This window comes from Mercenaria mercenaria, chromosome 11 (genome assembly GCF_021730395.1).
Source record: "Mercenaria mercenaria strain notata chromosome 11, MADL_Memer_1, whole genome shotgun sequence".
NCBI classification, from domain to species: Eukaryota; Metazoa; Mollusca; class Bivalvia; order Venerida; family Veneridae; genus Mercenaria; species Mercenaria mercenaria.
The window spans coordinates 5,186,303-5,205,929 of NC_069371.1; the positions used below are offsets into that span (position 1 = coordinate 5,186,303).

The 19,627-nt window shown below is 37.7% G+C and overlaps 2 protein-coding genes across 3 annotated transcripts; both read right to left on the reverse strand.

Moving 5' to 3' along the window:
• Window positions 1-963: 963 nt before the first annotated feature.
• LOC123532615 (uncharacterized) lies at window positions 964-5,387 on the reverse strand. 2 transcript variants are annotated; one of them, XM_045314085.2, is made up of 3 exons: window positions 4,347-5,387; window positions 3,204-3,480; window positions 964-2,438 (listed from the first exon to the last, which is right to left on the reverse strand). In XM_045314085.2, the coding sequence occupies exons 2-3, from the start codon at window positions 3,449-3,451 to the stop codon at window positions 1,172-1,174; spliced, it is 1,515 nt and encodes a 504-aa protein (XP_045170020.1). In that variant the 5' UTR covers window positions 3,452-3,480; window positions 4,347-5,387; the 3' UTR covers window positions 964-1,171. The 2 variants fall into 2 exon arrangements, with proteins under 2 accessions (XP_045170020.1, XP_045170021.1); XM_045314086.2 differs by lacking the exon at window positions 4,347-5,387 and adding an exon at window positions 4,162-4,306.
• Window positions 5,388-10,389: 5,002 nt separating this feature from the next.
• Window positions 10,390-12,033, reverse strand: LOC123532268 (uncharacterized). The gene has a single exon (XM_045313672.2). It carries the CDS (start codon window positions 12,031-12,033, stop codon window positions 10,390-10,392), a length of 1,644 nt encoding a protein of 547 aa, XP_045169607.2.
• Window positions 12,034-19,627: the final 7,594 nt, after the last annotated feature.

Genomic DNA, 19,627 nt, shown 5'->3' on the forward strand with positions numbered 1-19,627 from the left:
GCTGTCCGGAACCTAGACTGGCATCAGTCGTTAGAGTTTTTAAAAAAAATAAATATCTGCCATTAAAACCTCTCAAATAGCTCTTTTTGAAAAATGTACAATATCTCTTATCTCTGACTCTAACGTTGAGATGAGCCTACAGAGGAAAGGGTATTCTTAGAAATTATCAGTGTCATTATGAAGAAAGAAATAAACTTTATTACAGATAACTTGATCTCAACAGGCTTCTATCCGGAACCGAACAACCAAAAGTTTACCTGTAAGAACCTGTATATCATTCAGTCAGCAGTTATATCATGTTGTCCTTACAATTAATGTTTGTGGGTTTTTTTTTGCGCTGCTAACACACTGTTTATAGTATGGCATCATTTACTTGTAAAATCAATGCGAGTCACATTTGATAAACAGATTGTATGCCTGTAGTGGCTGTAAGGGGCTATAAGTCCACCTTGTATTCGAACTCAGTGTTCGTTTCATTATTTGTACTTTGTTGGAACCATGGAGTCCATTTATTACTTTCCCGCCCGCTTAGCTCAGTAGGTAGAGCGTTGGTCAACGGATCTCGGGGTCGTGAGTTCTCCGTGACGATTTGATTAACGACACTGTGTCTGACAACATTCGTCCTCCACCTCTGCTTCATATGGGGAAGTTGGCAGTTACTTGCGGAGAACAGGTTTGTACTGGTACAGAATCCAGGAAAACTGGTTAGGTTAACTGCTCGCCGCTACATGACTGAAATACTGTTGAAAAATGGCGTTCAACCCAAAACAAACAAACAAAATTTAATACCTTTTGGAATAGTTCAACTTATGCCAGTGTTAGCCGGCTTGAGAGGAGTTGTACATTCCGTACTAGGTCTAAAAGAACTCAGACTTTCCAGAAGACCATTCAAATACACTAAATGAACTGCACATATGTAAATGATCCCAAACGAACTGAAAAGTAACACCACTAAGGCCAAACAACACTTAAAACTGCTTTTATTACAGTGAAATAAAATTTAATATGTAAATATATTAATAAAGCATAGAGCGCAAACAACAAAAATATCAGACTAGGTTTGACTGGGTCTAATAATGATAGATAATGAAAAGTGCAAGATTTTTCCCGCCTCAGAGACTTATCATCTTATTTCAGATTCTCCAAACTATCCTAATACTGTCTGAATTCATTAACACAAATAATCATAACTATCCATTTCAAATACTTTTACAGTCCTCCGGTCAACTGGTTTCATAACAGGATAGAACTGGGTCACGACAAGTCTGTTCCCTAGCACGGACATCACGCGAGGATGTTCAAGATGATCAGTTATTATATTCCGAAGAAATTTGCCATCGGTGGAGATCTGAAATATCTTACTAAGAGTCCAGCGTGCTCCTAAAATCTTTCCGTTGTGGTAGCAAACATCTTCGATTGCGTGCCCTTGTTTGTCCCGATCTTGCACCGGGAAATCATCATTCGTAAACAGCCATTGCAACTTTCCTATGAAATCTATGCAGCGCAACCCGCGCCTTTCACTCAAATAAATATGATGATCTTTGTCGTTTACGTCAAAGTAACGTAAATACCCGTGTTCTGATGAAACTCCAGATCGAATCACACAATATTCATGTCCATTTGTGTCTAAAACATGTATATCATTTTCATCACAGACAACGAAAAGTTGCGATAATTTGTATGTAACTTGCCATAGGTACGAGTCACACTGTACTCTGATGGTCCGCTTTTGTTGCAATTTCGTCTTCTGCACTTGAAATATAGCTATTTGGCCCGTTCGGCGTAAGGTCACCGCAATACAATTGTTGCTAAGTCTGCACAATCCCATAGGATAGGGACACGATTTCTCATCAAGCTGGAAGAAATCTTTCGAGAACAGCTGGATACTGTTATGATAGTGATCTATGAGAACTAGTTTCATATCGTTTAGTAACGTTATATCAGGTATTACACAAGGAGTCCTGTGTTTGTAGGTCTCGAATTGTCCGAAATATCTAAAAACTGTGTGTTCCTCTGGTTCGTTCAGAATTTTGTCTTCTGTTTTAGGGCGTTTGAATGATTCTTTACAGCTGGTTAGTGTTAAATGTGATTCTGAAACGGACACGGTATCGTAATAGTTGTTATCTGATATCGAAGGCAATGAGCTCGTTGTCCAGCTGTGTTCCCCAGCCACACGACAGCCTGTCTGATACCAAAACGGCATAAAATATGTCTTTTCCTCTGTTTCTATTGCAATATTACTGCATTTTCCAAGTAGGGTATCGTCTGAATTTAAATGGCATCGACCAAGACGTGATGCAGACAGCAATGATTCTGCAAGATCAAGGTTACCTTCGAAACAGACTGTGTTGTCTTGAAGAAACGCATCATTATTCAACGAGTCTACGTACTCTCTTGCTTGACATATGTTACTGTCTTTGTATATACCGTCTGAGAGCCTGTTTAAAGAAATAAGATTTGTTAAAACATAGAGGCAACATATTACACTATCTTCTGTCAAGCAAATTTTAGGAGCACGTCACATTAGGATTAAAGGCATCCCACTGATGCAAAATAGTGTCTATAGAATATATAAAAAATGAAAATTTTAAATGCCAATTCTTTTATAATAATTAATTCGAAGAGATCGTATTGTTAAAAAGTATTCGGTTCTAAAATCTTAAGTTCAGCTACATGGCAAGTTCTAGTGAATACATTTAAGGAACAGTCTGAATAAGTTAGACGTTTCTATTTAATATCTAACGCATACATAGTCGTTTCTTTCATATTTTCATGTTTCAACTTCAATGTAAATGAGATGTGAAACCAAACTATTTAGTAAATCTAATCTATACTGTATTGGTACGCCGCATAACCTAAATCACGATACCATGATAGATAAAGAACCTATGTGAAGATCAGCAGGCATATGTAAATATTTTCTATTTACAGTTCATTTTGTGCGCTTCTTATCAGAAATCAAGTTAAAAGAAAGATAAAAAGAGTTCATACCAACACGTGATAATTTCATAGTGTATTTTGAAGTGTCGACATTGAGTAAAATTTAAATCTAAAACAACTTTTTTTCGTTGAAAACCTTAATCTGGTCGTCGAAAAATGCGGGCCAATTTATAGCAGATGTGTACTTTTAAGACTTAACGCATGTACACATAAGGGTACGGAAGTCTCGGTGCCTTGGAAACATGTAAAGAAAGTCAACTTACACTTTTAAATGTCCAGTAAGCTCTAGAAGGACTTTGTTTATGGCCTCCCTTCTGCCCTCAGTTATATCCCTTATTTCTGTTATAGACTTCTCTGCTAACTCGTCAATTCTTTCCTTCTGTTCTGTCTGAAAGGCCCGGACAGAATCTTCCGCTACTCTGCTTGTAGTATACAAGTCATACTGGGCCTTGTTTCCAGCACGTATTAACGAGATTAGATTATCATTTAACTTCCTTATATGGTCGTCCATTTTCTGTTGTAAGTCCTAATACCTGCAATCTAAAGAATGAAAATATCAATGATACCTTGATTTACGTGTTAAAAAAGGGTAAAAATATCTAAAGAGAATCTGTATACCTGTACTGTTCTGGCCACAAGATATAAACAAAATAAATGCATGTCATAAGGCTACCAATAACTGTACAATGTCATAGTTCAAATATCGTTGAAAAGAGTGTAAGACAAATAGGAAGTTAATCTAAATTGTCCACAATTTAATGAAATAAAACAAACGTAATATTATTTAGCAGTGTTCTGTAAAATAAAAAGTTTGGAAAAAAGTATTGTAAACATTTAACTAGTATAAAAAATGTTACCCTAAATTACTTTAGGAATACACAAAAAACTTGAATATACATTTTCCTGTATCAAAAAGATAAAAAGCCATGTATGTTATTAAGCACATGAAGCGAACTAAAAGTTTCTATTAACAACTTTATATATATAATGTATATGGAAAAGTTATGATAACATAAGTTTCCTGCTTTCTCCTTATGTAGTTATTAAATCGTCTTAGAAAATGGTTTCTTAGCCAATAGTTACTCGTTAAAGACAATAATCCGGCTATAATGAACACTTCCTAGTTTTAGTCATCACTAAATAAGTTTCTATGAAATGACAACGGATTTAACAGTGCTACAAATTTATATCGTGTAAGTACATATATATGCACATACGAACCATTATAATTCTTCCATAAAAGTGACGTATAATTTGATGACAGGCTTAAATGTTAAAGGAAATATGACGTAACATTTACTTCCTGAATTATAATTAGCACACTATAAAACTCTGTCAAAACTATACAAACGGTTATTTCACTTTACGCTATTAGAGGTAAAAGCATCAGATCATGCAAAACATACCAGTGTAACGATGGCAAATAAATCCATACGCTCCACCTATTCACGTACTACTGTTGACCAGCGTATCTAGTCTGGCGCTGATTACTTTGTTTACTAATCCAGGTCAGATAAAACATTTTACAATAAAGTTATCATTAGACACGATGTGACTAATGTTCTCCAAATATAAAAATCAATGCATCGACCTGACGCGCAGGTAAATTTTTCAACTCCTCGGCCTAAAGAAGCCCCAGGATTGTTCACATGGCTACACGAAAAATCAGATGATTGTCCTACAGTCTTGAGCACCACACACGGTTTTGTGTAGTTCCGGATACTGAGAGATAACAACACTTATTAAACAATATCCATATAGTTTCAAATTTACTCAGAGATTATAAAAATAATTTGACACGCACAACAAACAACGCCAGACTTCGGGTGATGTTTACATACTGATTAGAAATATAAACAAGAATCCAATTTGCCCAACAAATAAGGAAACACACAGTGAACATCCAGTAGTTTTCCGTCCAGTTTCTGTAACTTTAAGTGCACAAACTCACTGTATTTCCATTTCAAAGAATTTGTTCCAGTTTATCACAAGTCCACGAAAACGTCATTTGTTAATAACAGAACTTTCAATAATAATCTTAATTCTGATATCAAGGGAAAACATGTCGCATCACTCATGTGTTGCCTTGAAATACTGTACGTTGTTCAAACAGAACGATCACGGAACAAGCTTGCACACTGCTTAATTTTAATAGATTAACCAACCCTCAACACTCTTAAATCCGGTCATACTTTTGACTTCTTTATCTTATCCAATATTTTATCTGGGGACCATACGCCGCTTTTTCCATGTGCATCGCCGTATGAATACATCTGCGGATGACTCTAAATTACATTCTGGTACTTATAATATGTGTAAATGTTGAGTTTTGCTCAACCCGGGGCTAGAGGGCGTGGACGGTAGCTTGCACTTCCGCTACCGTCCATGGACAGACTCAATCAACATTATATTTATTCTAAACTTTCGGTTTCTGCTGCTGTCTAATGTCGTGTTGGGCGACCTGTGGTTTACCACGCTTTTATTTTCTTAATTATTCAATTAGCAGAGCAATTCGTTTATGGTATAGTCAGCTCTACGGATAATGGGGTCATGAGATCAATCCTCGGGTGAGGCGGGTGGACTTGATAGAAACCGCCTTCCTCCTCTGATTTCTGTTGAGAAGCTGATAGTTACTTGCGGAGAAAAGGTAAGTACGAGCACAGAATATAGAAATCTTGGCTAGTTTAATTGCCTGCTACGCTAAAACCAAAACAAACAAGCAAATTCGATGAATTGGTATCCCCCGCCGAAAGGGTTTGTGGTGAGGAATGGCAAAAAAATATATCCGGCAAAAAGTTAAGGATGTTAATAAGAAGCAAATAAATTCATTAGTCAAAATCAATTTAACAGAAAACAAATGTTTAATTAAAGAGTACACAATAAATGTATGATACTTTGATCCTGACTAAAGAATTTATTTTGAATGGGATATGCTTACTGTAATAAGCTTAGCTTTTAAAATTAAATGCAGTTAATTGAAATGTGAGCTTGAAGTTTAACTGGAATGAAATATTGTCTTTGAGTGGTTTGGCACCAGGTGTTGCTGTTTTACATGTACATTTGAACTTAAAAGATCAGATGTCCTTAAGAGAACACAGATAAGATATCCTGAACATGGCTGAGGGCAAGGTTTTTGCAGTCACAACTTAACATGTTGAAGGTTTGAACATTTAAAAAGAAAAAAAGGAATGGAAATATATATATATCTATATATAGATATATGTATATATTTATTTTTTTAGGGGGTGGGGGTGCAGGGGAACGGGAGAGGAAACAAAATTTCACATGCTGATTATAAATATTGATTGAAAATTAAAAATGAAAAAAAAAAGGTAAAAGGGTGAAGTTGGAGTGTGGGGGGGGGGGGGGGGCAGAGGATGCATGATCAGTGGTGGGCATGACTGGGTGGAGAAGTGAGGTGGGGGAATAGTACAACTTGGAAGGTTTGAAAAAAATCTAAAATAAATGAAAAAAAAATTGGGAGGGTGGGGGGCGGAGTGGGGTTGGGAGGGGGAGGGGGTGTGACCAAGGCAAGTGGGTGACCAGGTGTGGGTGCGCAACTTCACATGTTTATAATAAATGTTCACAGAAAAGAATGAATGAAATTCTGCCAAATGGTAAGTTTGTTATGTACAAATATGTGGATTTTTAGATAATTAAAGGGCAATAACTCTGAAGTTACAAAAAGAAATCCGTACAAAATTGTCTGTGCACAACTACATTATAGTGCTCTAAATTCTGTTAAAGTTTCATAGTTCTAGGTCAAATATATCAAAAGTTATGATGCAGAAATTGGCATATCTGTAGATCTATAGTACTCTATATAGTTAACACTAGAAACTTCTAAGGGCCATAACCCTGGTGTTACTTGGGCAATCTGTCTGAAACTTGATGGGCCCCATAACCTCATAGTGGTGAACATGTATATGAAGTTTGTTTGAAAAAAATCTAAAATAAGGAATGATTTTTTTTTTTTTTTTTTTTTTGGGGGGGGGGGGGGGGGGGGGGGGGGGGAGGTGTGTGATCAAGGTAAGGGGGCGACCAGGTGTGGGTACACAACTTCACATGTTTACAATAAATGTTCATGGAAAAGAATGAAAGAAATTTAATGAAATTCTACAAAATGGTAAGTTTGTTATGTACAAATATGTGAATTTTTATACAATTAAAGGGTAATAACTCTTAATTTACAAATAAATCCAAACGAAATTGTGTGTACACAACCACATTATGGTGATCTTAATTCTGTTTAAGTTTCATAGTTCTAGGTCAAATATACATGTATCAAAAATTATGATGCAGAAATTGCCATATTTATAGTACCTTATATAGTTAACACTAGAACTTTCTAAGGGCCATAACTCTGGTGTTACTTGGGCAAACTGACTGAAACTTGACGGGCCGCAAGAACTCATTGTGGTGAACATGTACAGTCGAATACCGTTACCTCGATATCCAAGGGACTGTAAAAATTGCATCGACGTATCCGAAGTTCGACGTAACGATATCGACCTTATGGGACTACTTTGTACTTGTGTCGGAAGTCTATATTGTCATTATATCCAATGCATTTTCAAAGGGTTTGAAAGGGGAAGGAAATAATATAAAACGTAAATACAATTTTAATTTTGACAAATAAAACACCCTATTTTAATAGTACATACATACATACAACCTTTTAATTTTTCAAAAAATACGTGTAAACATTACCACTTTTATTCCTTCCCTAAACAAGTCTGAATGTAGCGGTAATGTTCCTAGATGAGTAGTCATTTTGACTGTGCTTCGACAACTTAATTTGCCAGTTAAATACGCATACTGTTACTGACAACCCTAAATGGCAGATCTTTTACTCCGTCAGACAGAAAAATATATTTCATCCAAATTAGTTGTTATATTGGACGCTGTTTTATAAGACTAATTATTGGGAATTAAATGCAAACTTCCTGACATCTAAATTGGATTAAAGATTAAATAACAAACAAAACAAACACACAAACCAACTTGATTAGATTAATACATCGCCGGACAACAATAGGTTGATTTTCACACCTTACACATAACATGGATACATTTTGACAAGCTGTGATATCGACGAAACCAGGTGTAAAAACAGTACAGGTAAGTTGACGGGACTGAAAAATCTCATCGAGCTAAACAAAATATCGAGCTAATCATATCGAGGTAATGATAAATAATTACATTGAAATATATAGGGAAAAATCGGGACCGACTAAAACACATCGTGCTAACCGGAGTATCGAGGTAACCGATATCGAGCTAACGATATTCAACTGTATATGAAGTTTTAAATAAATATTCCCAACCATTTCCTAGATATGGCTCCGGACGGACGGACGGAAAGACGGAAAGACGGACGGACGGACGGAAAGACGGACGGAAGGACGGACGGACGGACGGACAACGCCAAAACTATATCCCTCCGACTTTCGTCGGGGGATAACAAACTAGCGAACAAAAGTCAGACCAGACATATAGCATTACATGCATTTCAACGGAATAATGAATCATCTTGATTTGACGCTTACATTATAATAATGTTTACGCAATGAACTAAATAGTACTAAAGTCTACGCATTGACTCCTACTGTTGAACAGGATTTGAATGCTAATAATATCACTGAAGGTTCTAATTTCAAATTACTGTTCAGTAAGATTAATTTCCCAACCTGTCGGTATCAATAACACATCAAATTTGCAGGTTACGGTCTAAGGGAGGCCGAATGGTAAATGACTTTGGCGTAATCATAACAAAATATGACATATTCTTTTGGTTACATATTTGCTTTGCAACACTCACGCGCTTAGGGATGTCGGTCACACTAAGAAAATGTTTCTGACGAACATTTCTAATAGATTTCTGAGCAAAGTATCACGGCTTTAAGGACATTTCTGTGTTATTTACCGTTATCAAAAACAAAAGTAGGTTGATATTTCATAGAATTGATATTGCTCTTCAATATTTAACTTATTTTTCATATTATAGTATTATACAGTGCCTAAAAAGTGACCGTCCTTGAAAAATTCTATAAACAGAAAACTAAGCCTAATGCCATTTTGTCTCTTAAAAGTCCCCGATTTCATGTGTCATTATAATGACCACCAGTACTAGATCTATCTAATTTTAAAAAGAACAGTCTTATGCCAGGGGGATCATGCTAAATTCTCAGTAAAGCTGTTTTCACAAGAAGCATTGTAAAAATTTAGGTGCAATGTGTTTCACAGTAAATTAGAATTGCTAGAGCGTTCAGTGATGTTGAGGACTTCAGCGAACGTGAGAAGTAAGGTAACAACACACTTCTACTACTGGGAACATTGAAAAATAAAACAAGAATACATTTTCACTTTAACCTTTTGCCTTTGTGACCAATACAGACCTAGATCATGGTCAGCACTGCGCTATTCTGTCAGTAAATTTTCAGTGAACACCATTTCGAATAATAAATGGTATTGCCCAAATCGAATAATGGACCAGTTCATTTTAGAAATTTAACATGCTAAAGGTTAACATCTTAGACCGTTTATTATATCATTATATTATTATACACTTGTTGATTCAAATTTTAATGTCCCGGTTTGTTTTATTTCTGTCCTTTTTGTATTTTTTAAATCATGTAATACCAAGTATAACATGCATAACTGTGAATTTCGACGGTTTATACATATTTTGTCAAGCCTGGTTTCCTTATTTTTCTTTAATGCAATCATTTTATAAGTAAATTTTAAGCCTCTAAAATATTAACTTTTTATACGCCCGTCTGAAAAAGCGGGGCGTATTATGTGAAGACCAGCGGCGGGCGGGCGGCGATCGGCGTCCAAAGCATGTCTATGACAACATAAGCTGACCGCATGCCAGAAGAATAATAACCAAAACCCAAATAGTTCTTTTACAGGAATTTAATCCGTCGAACTGAAATCAAACAAAAAATACATTCAAAAATAATCCTATCCGAAAAGTGTATCCGAAATGTTGCAATAGATTTTTCACTAGAAAATAGAGAAATTCACGCCAAAACGTACAATCACTTTCAATATCAATAAAAACAATAATAATACAGTTAATTTACAAACATTATACCTCTATCTGGGCCTTATAGTCGACGCAACGCACAAATTCTTTAACATAGAAACGTGCTAGAACGTTGGCAAAACGTTTCCATTACAAATGGCGTTTTTTACAAGGGGAGATAATTATGTAATTCATAAGTGACTAAAACCCGCTCGTCCGCCGTTACATGGCTCCCCAAATTAGTAATAACATTACTAATTTTACATGTCCCAAACATAATACAAAATAAACATGATGCAAAATAACATAACAGTGTTGTCTGCTTAAAGTACAGTTACCCAAAAAGGAAAAATACTGATTTTCACTTGTAATTGTCCATACACTAAATGAACGATCAGAAAGCCTCGTGTCAACACAATCTATGGCTTCCCGACGGGCACTTCTTCAGTCTCCAACAAAATAATCAGTTTGTGAATTGGTCTCTCAAAGTACACTAAACTCGATTGTTTCCCCGAGCCTACAGGTGGTAAAGCAAGTTTAACATTTCGAACAAGACCATCAGTATCTGTTGTCGTTTCTACGACTCGACCCAAACGCCACTGATTTCGCGGAAGGTTATCATCCTTCAGTAACACTATATCACCTATTTGAACATTACGTTTACGAAAATGCCACTTATTCCGCGTTTGCAGATTCTGCAGAAATTTACTTTTCCATCTAACCCAGAATTGATCTACTAAATACTGTACCCGCCGCCAACGTTTCCTTGAGTAAAGGTCAACACGTTGAAAGTTCGCAGGTGGGGGTAAGATGACCTTGGATTTCTTCGTTAACAGATGATTAGGGGTCAAAGGTGTGGGTGAAAGTGGATCATTCAAACTGTCTACAGTGAGTGGCCTACTATTAACAATAGCTGAAGCTTCGCATAAGAAGGTCCTTAAGCTCTCGTCATCTAAATTTGTACCGTGCTCTAACAACAGCGAATCGAGAACATTCCTAACCGACCTAATCTGGCGTTCCCAAACGCCACCCATGTGACTTGCCGAGGGTACGTTCATCTCAAAATCAATTAGGTCGCAATTCTCCTTTAATAAATATTCCTGAATACGTTCCGAATCTAATTTTGATGCAGCTTCGTGAAACTCATTTTGAACGCCCACGAAATTTGTACCTCGGTCGCTGCGTAACTGCCTAGTAGGTCCACGTATTGATATGAAACGTCGAAGGCAATTTATGAATAAATCGGTTTCTAACGTATTTGCAGTCTCAACGTGAACTGCTCTACACAAGAGACATGTAAACAGTACCCCATACCTTTTCAACTCCTTTCTCCCATCTTTAATCAAAATTGGACCAAAATAATCCACTGCACAGTAGGTAAAGGGAGGAGCAGGTTCTAAACGGTCAGTCGGGAGGTCGGACATTTTCTGATTTTGAACCATGCCTCTAAGCCTACGACATGTGACACACTTATATATTACTGAGGAAACACCTGAACTGATACCAATGATCCAAAGGCCATGATCTCGAATCTCATTAATAGTGATGCCACGCCCTTGGTGGTATACCCTTTGATGAAAATGTCTTATTATTAGGTCTGTAATGTGACCTCCTTTGGGCACAATGATTGGGTGTTTAACATTGCTAGGGACATCAAGCTGTCTGATTCGACCACCAACTCTAATGATACCATCTTGATCTAGGAAAGGATCTAGCCGTAGCAAATGAGACTCTCCCTGAAGAATCTTGCGGTGATTTTTAAGAGTATTCCTATCATTAGAACCTCGAACACTATTCCTTTTCAGGGTAGCAATTTCATGCTTAAAGTGCATAGATTGTAAGAGTTTAAGTATTTGTAGTTCTGCAGCCTGCAACTCCGAAACAGAAGGAGACTGATAATGGGAAAAAGATTGAGATTGAGAATGTTGTTTCTGTCTCTCGTCATTGTGTGTATTCCTAGTATGAACATATTTCTGATACAGTTTGTCTCGAAATCTGAGACACAACGCGAAAGCCCTTTTTGCACGATGCCAATCTGAGAAATAACGCAAGCGATCGATCATGCTAGGATACTAAATTTCCTTAACACCTGTTGCGAGGGTTTTAACACATTTTACTTCTGGGTCATCTGCATGTACTTCAGCTTCAATTTCTGCATTTGGCAAAGTACCTAACCAAAGAAAATCTGGACCAACAAATCAAGGAGAATTGCTTGTCAACTCCTCAGGATTGACTCCACGCGATGCAATATCTGCCGGGTTTTGTGCAGACTCCACGTATTTCCACTGAGACACTTCTGAATGGTCACGAATTTGTTGAATTCTGTTGGCAACGAAAACATGGAATCTTTTCGATTCATTTGCAATATAACCTAGGACAACTCGACTATCAGTCCAGTAGAAATGCTTAACAGATTCAAGGTCAAGCTCTTGCTCAAGAAGTAGACCAACTCTTATCGACAACAGAGCAGCAGACAACTCAAGACAAGGAATAGTTATTGGCTTCAATGGAATCACTCTGGATTTGCCAAAGAGAAATGAACAGTGCACAGACCTTTCTGCATTTACTAGCCGTATGTAAGAGCACTGACCGTAACCTGTGAAACTTGCATCAGAGAAGTGATGCAACCATGCCGAAACCACTTCACAAAACCCCTCAGGCTTCAAACGCCTCTTTATTCTTAAGGTATCTAAATGCGCAAGACTAGCCCGCCATTTCTCCACCTTCACTCTTAGATATTCTGGTAGAGGATCGTCCCAGCCCAGATTGTCTGAACAAAGCTGCTGAAGTATTTGTTTAGCAATCAAAACAACAGGGGAGATAAAGCCTAGTGGGTCATATAATGAACCTACAGCAGATAAGATTCCACGCCTGTTTAGTGGTCCTTAGCCCTATCTGATGGGTCAAAATGTGCAATAACATCCTTGTCATTGGACACGAACTTATGCAACCTTAGCCCGCCTTTACTGCACAATTCTTTACTCTTGTCAATCAAATTTACTGCTTCCTTCGCAGTGGGAAATGATTTCAACCCGTCATCGACATAAAAGTCCCTATGGATAAAGGAAGTGACATCACTACCAAATTCTTCTTCATTTTCAGAGGCCAGTCGTTTAAAGCCAAAGTTGGCGCAGCCGGGGGAGGATGTTGCCCCGAACAAATGTACATTCATGCGAAAATCTTTGGGGGGTTTATGGTAGTCCTCACCACTCCACCATAGAAACCTTAGAAAGTCTCTGTGTTCTGGGATGACACGGAACTGGTTAAACATCTGTTCGATGTCGCACATTATGGCGACCCTTTCTTCCTGAACCGAGTTAAAACACCAATAAGCTTATTGGTTAGGTCTGGACCCTGAAGGAGGTATGAATTAAGACAATGGCCTTGGTAAGAAACACTACAGTCAAAGACAACGCGAATTTTATCGGGTTTGGTGGTATACCCCATGATGTGGGACATACCATACACGACCACTGTCAGCATCTGTTTCACTGCTAGGAATCTTTTCTGCATGATCATTATCAATGCATGAAATCAGAGTAATAAGACCGAAATTTTTCGTCTTTGTCAAAGCGCTTTATCAAAGAACATAAACGACGCAAGGCAACAGACTTGTTGTTAGTCAAAAAGAGTTCTTGATCTCGAAAGGGGAGGGGCATTTCATAGTGACCATTTCTCAAAGAGATATGTTGGTCTAAAACTGAAAGAAACCGCCTATCGTCTTGTGATACAGGACTACCATGATCGGCAGAATCTTTAAAGTCATGCTCCATCAGCTTAATTACATCAATGGGTGCAACTTCTTTAGTCGAAGTGCGAAGTGAAAACAGAACACTCGAGCGTGACTCTTCACTTGTTCTGAATGAATGAGGGAGCTCACAAGTAACAACTCTGTGGCTAAATCCAATACAATCCTGATTTGCAAACGAGCCTACAATACCGACTATGGCCCAACCAAGGTCAGTTTTCTGGGCATATGGTCCATCTCCAACTGGAGGAATTACTTCTCTAGGTACCAAAGCCTGTGGGCAGTTATAGCCAATACGCAACCCTATTTCGCATGGTAACAAGGGAGACAAATATTCTGCAACACCCTTTAGATGTGGCCATGAAAGAGCTGTGTCGGGAGTAGGTATATGAGAGCGATTTGCTGGTATAATACTCCTAGTGAAGGCATCTGGGAGTGAAATTTTTATAGGGTTGTCAAATGCACGCACCATTAACCCTTTCACCTTTAAACTCTTAACCAGTCTATTCTCGACATACACCGTAGAGAGAGAAAGATTGACTTCCACACCAGACAAACCTAACTCGTCACAAGTGTCATCAAGTATGAATGTAGTATCACTCTGGGTGTCAAGCAAGGCATACACCAACCGTTCCACACCTGGGTTATCAATGTGTGAACCATACACCGGAACTACCATAGAACACATATTAGGTGCGCTACTGTCACTTAGAAATGTTACACCTGTATGAGTCCTCTCTTTTTGTCGCTATTTTCGCCTAAGTTACACGGGGCTTTCTTATCTCCATGCAAAGATGAGGGGTGCGACTTCGTACAGAACTTTTGAAATATGGCCAGTACCAAGACAGCCAAAGCATAACTCCTTTTCACGAGCAAAACTCTTTCTGTCATTTAGGGTTCTCGCTGAGAACTGATTACATAAATCAAGTGCATGTGATTTACTACACAGGGGGCAGTTGGGTCTACTGACCTTGGGGTTGGAAGTCTGAGTAGAGCTATCACTAGAGAATGAGGCGAAAGCACGGGAACCAAACTGATTCTTGTCTGATCGGCCTGTAAACTTGGTACCTTTAGGGTTGTCCAATAGATTTTGGCTTCTTAAAGACTGTAGCGAAGTGACAGGGTCACTAGCAATCTTCGCTTCCTTTGTCATGAATTCTACAAAGAAAGTGGGGAAAGCTGTCATGCCGTTCCCTATAATAAGCGACTGACCTGTTCCACCTTGAAACGACCCATTCTGGCAATTTTGAAAGAATCTTTCTGTTTTCCTGACAGTCATTCAAAACAGACAGACTAGAAATAGACTGCATTGCCGTAAGGCACTGTTTGAGGAAATCAGCAAGTTTTAACAAAGACTGAGAATCTCTGGATGAGATCTTAGGCCAAGACTCGAGTTTGTCACGGAATGCACATGCCACTCTGAAAGGGTTACCATAACGGTGGTCTAATACCGACTTAGCCTCTTCATAAGCTTCTTCAGAAGAAAGTAAAAAGAAATTTGCCACTACTTCCCTTACTAGACCTCCAAGGTATTTCCTTAGGTAGCGGATCTTTTCTGAAGTAGGGATACGCTTTTCTTCGATTAAGGTCGAAAAGGTTGACTTCCAGCCCGGGTATTTCAGAGGGTCACCATCAAAGATGCCAGGTTCTGGAGGTGGGAGACGGTTAATCATAAGATGTTCAGTCAAAGATTTTGTGAGATTAACAATCTCTTGTGAAGGTGAGTTATCAGCCAAAGATAAGTTGATCCTAGCTGGAAAGTGCACTAATGGCTCAGCTGAACTTACAGTGTTTTCATTTGAAGTCTGTGGAGCATCAGAAAGGTTTGTAGTAGTAGGAATAAGAGGAGACTTCACATTGATCTGAGAGTCAGAGACAAATGTTTCAGTAGCAATGGAAATCTTGTTTGTCATAGAGGACTGGTTTACAATAGTAGTTTCCTGTACAGTATCCATTTGAGGGTCACAACTGTTTATATAATTACTAACAATTTCTTCTTTACTGCAAGTAGGGACAAGCAATTCAGGTATAACCTTGAGCACGTTTGTATCTGATATTTCTGAGCATGCATCATCATATATCCCTAATTTGACTTCAGCCATTTCTAATTCATTTTGAGTAATGACCCTTTCAAATTCAGCCCTTGATTTGGCTTCGGCATCAATATACCTTAATTTCGTTTTTAATATTGCAGCTTCAACTGCCGCGTCTGAGCGTTTTGAAGCAGCTGAATATTTTGTTCTTTTTGACCGACTACTGCGTGACGAAACACGAGTATTCACAGAGTTATTTTCGGACCTTATTTCGCAAATCCTATCGGCAATTTTACACATAAACTGCTGATGTTCCATTTCAAGGTCTTCTAAGACTAGACCGTACATACCTGACTCCCGGTGTCATCAGACTCAAGTAACTGATTAAGGCTACTGAAGGTAACCCTAGTATCATTGAGTGACTGTTCAAGATTATCTCTACTACTGCGGATTTCATCGAGATTATCGCTATCAGAGAGTAGTACTGACATTTTGCTAATGTTGGCACGCCACGCTGATACGGCAGATTTGAACTTCTTTTCGCGCATACCGATTTCATATTGTAAGCCCCGTTCGGAGGGTTTATGTTCTCTTTCACTCCTTTGTAGACAGACATTATCAGTATCGGGCTCTTGAGGGACAATGGTATCATGAGATGATGTCTCGGACGGGTCTGACATTTTAACAAATGGCTAATTCAACCAACAAAAAATAGACAGCAAAGAGTGGTCCTTTTAAACTAAACGCCGATGGTTGCACCAGCGTTCAGTCAAATTTTAATACAGTTATAGGTGCTCAAGCATTCCCGAACTACAAAGTCTAATACATCACCTTTAAAGACAATACACACATATAAGAAATGGTTGAGCCTCCCAAGTATATGAAGTCTAGTACACCACCTTTAGGCAAATTACATACATGGGTTAGTTGCCTAGCATATTCAGTCTGAAGTCTGGTTAAACACATTTCATATGAAAATGATCAAACATTCTAAGCTCACTAAGTCTGACAAAACACCTTTAAACATTTTTTTTTACAAATGGCTGAGCATTCCAAACTCACAAATCGGGTAAACACCTTTAAAGTTTAAACAAAGTACACAAGTTGAGCATACACTGTAAAGCTGGCTGAGTATTTATTCATGCGCCTGGGAAATCTCTATAATTGTAACCAGTCACACACAATCTCTGAATTTACAATTTCCTTTTCTTGGAAAATTCCTGAACTTGACGCAATTTTCTTCAAGAACCTTGGCAGCTGGATCTTGGGGTCACACACAATCTCTGAAATTACAATTTCCTTTTCTTGGAAAATCCTGAACTTGACGCAATTTTCTTCAAGAACCTTGGCAGCTGGATCTTGGGGTCACACACAATCTTTGAAATTACAATTTCCTTTTCTTGGAAAATGCCTGAACTTGACGCAATTTTCTTTAAGAACCTTGGCAGCTGGATCTTGGGGTCACACACGATCTCTGAAATTACAATTTCCTTTTCTTGGAAAATGCCTGAACTTGACGCAATTTTCTTTAAGAACCTTGGCAGCTGGATCTTGGGGTCACACACAATCTCTGAAATTACAATTTCCTTTTCTTGGAAAATGCCTGAACTTGACGCAATTTTCTTTAAGAACCTTGGCAGCTGGATCTTGGGGTCAACTGGTCAATACTCTTCTCATCAGCCGTGGTTGCTCCAATTTTCCAGAGTTCGACTATGACAACATAAGCTGACCGCATGCCAGAAGAATAATAACCAAAACCAAAATAGTTCTTTTACAGGAATTTAATCCGTCGAACTGAAATCAAACAAAAAATACATTAAAAAATAATCCTATCCGAAAAGTGTATCCGAAATGTTGCAATAGATTTTTCACTAGAAAATAGAGAAATTCACGCCAAAACGTACAATCACTTTCAATATCAATAAAAACAATAATAATACAGTTAATTTACAAACATTATACCACTATTTGGGCCTTATAGTCGACGCAACGCACAAAATTCTTTAACATAGAAACGTGCCAGAACGTTGGCAAAACGTTTCCATTACAAATGGCGTTTTTTACAAGGGGAGATAATTATGTAATTCATAAGTGACTAAACCCCGCACGTCCGCCGTTACAATGTCCGCTCTCTAAGTCGAACAGTTTTCATTCGATATTCACCAAACTTGCTGGCAATATTTGTGGGCATAATATCTCGGCCAAGATAACCAGCCAAATCGCCCCAGGCACTCTTAGATTATGGCCGTTGAATTACTCGAAAAACTGCGAAGTTAGCCTTGTCCGCTCTCCAAGTCAAACAGTTTTCATCCGATCTTCACCAAACATGCTGACAATGTTTGTAGGTATAATATCTCGGTCATGTTCGATAACCACCCAAAGCGCCTTAGGCACTCTTGCATTATGGCCAATGAATTACTCGAACAACTGCGAATTGAGCCTTGTCCGCTTTCTTAGTCGAACAGTTTTCATCCGACGGGCGTATTTTGTGACAGTCTGGCACTCTTGTTATCTGATGGCTAAATCATACCTATGTTTAGAACTAGGGGCAATAAAAATGTCAATATTGAAACAACTTGCTGGAGTTACTTTCACTGTTACTGTATGAGTTATATATGAAAAACATTTGGGCGACAGCCAGTCTATACTTTTCAGCATAATGTAATTTGTTCTTGTGATTATAAGTTATTATCTGAAAAGATTTGTTCCACAAAGCAGTCATGCAAAATTGGAAGAGCGTTTTTTAAAGGATATCGCCATTTTGAAAATGTTTCTTTGAATATTTCTTTCTAACAAAATTTATGCCGAAAATAAATGCTAAATCATAAAAATATGGCTGATAATATACCATTTAAGCAAACGGATTCTACTTGTTGCAGAAAAAAAATCAACCTTATTTATGGCCAGCATTTGCCTTAATCTGATGAAAGATGCACAATGGGGTAGGGGTCGGTAATTTCAAATATCTTCTTAGTAGGTTTGGTTCTTATATTTTTCTGACTGATATAGATATAGTGATAAGCTACAACTGAAATAAAACTTTTCAACATAGCATTTTTATTATCTAGGAAGTATAAAATAAAACAAAAAGTCAGTGAAGCAGCAAAATATTTTTAAGATTTTAAAACCAGATTTTTTTTGTAGATTTAAATATGTATTTTTTCCATTAAAAAGTGGGTAGGGTAATTATGCCAACATGTTAGTGACATTTATGCTTATATAATACTGAAATCACCTTCAATTCATAGTAACCTGTAAGACCTGAAATCCTTAAATCTTGGAGTATTATGTGTTTTATAAGGTACCACCATGTTTTCAATTTTACTTAATTTCAATAATGCTTTAACACTTATAAAATAAAAACGAGTGTGGTGACTTGAGCTTTTTTCTACTCTTATTTGTCTTAGAAATATATGACCATTTTGTGTCGATTCGCCGTAAAACCCAATTCACTCACTCACTTTTCTTATAAACTAATATACTTCAAGTTCATAGAGTATGAAAAAAATCTTAATTGTAGAAAAAAATTGACCCTACATCCTTAAACTGTTATCTTCTTTTCGGGTACTATACTATGCCTGAAAGTAAAAAGTAAAAACAGCTACTTTTAGTTAACGCTGGGTGGGTTGTTGAGTTGATGATGTGTATGTGTATTTGTGTTGGATTTGTTGAATTCTTGCCTGGGTTCATTACTGTCCCTTTGTGTGTATCCGTCCAAAATTAATTTAGATACTAGCGGACTTCTTACACACTGACAGCGATTCTTGCATGTTTTCTTGCATTTGCGCTCCCTTGCTTTGGCATCCTCTCTCCTTTTACTATGAGTAAGTTATCGTGCCCACCTTAATTTTGGCTGCCGAAATCCCGATTGTTGTT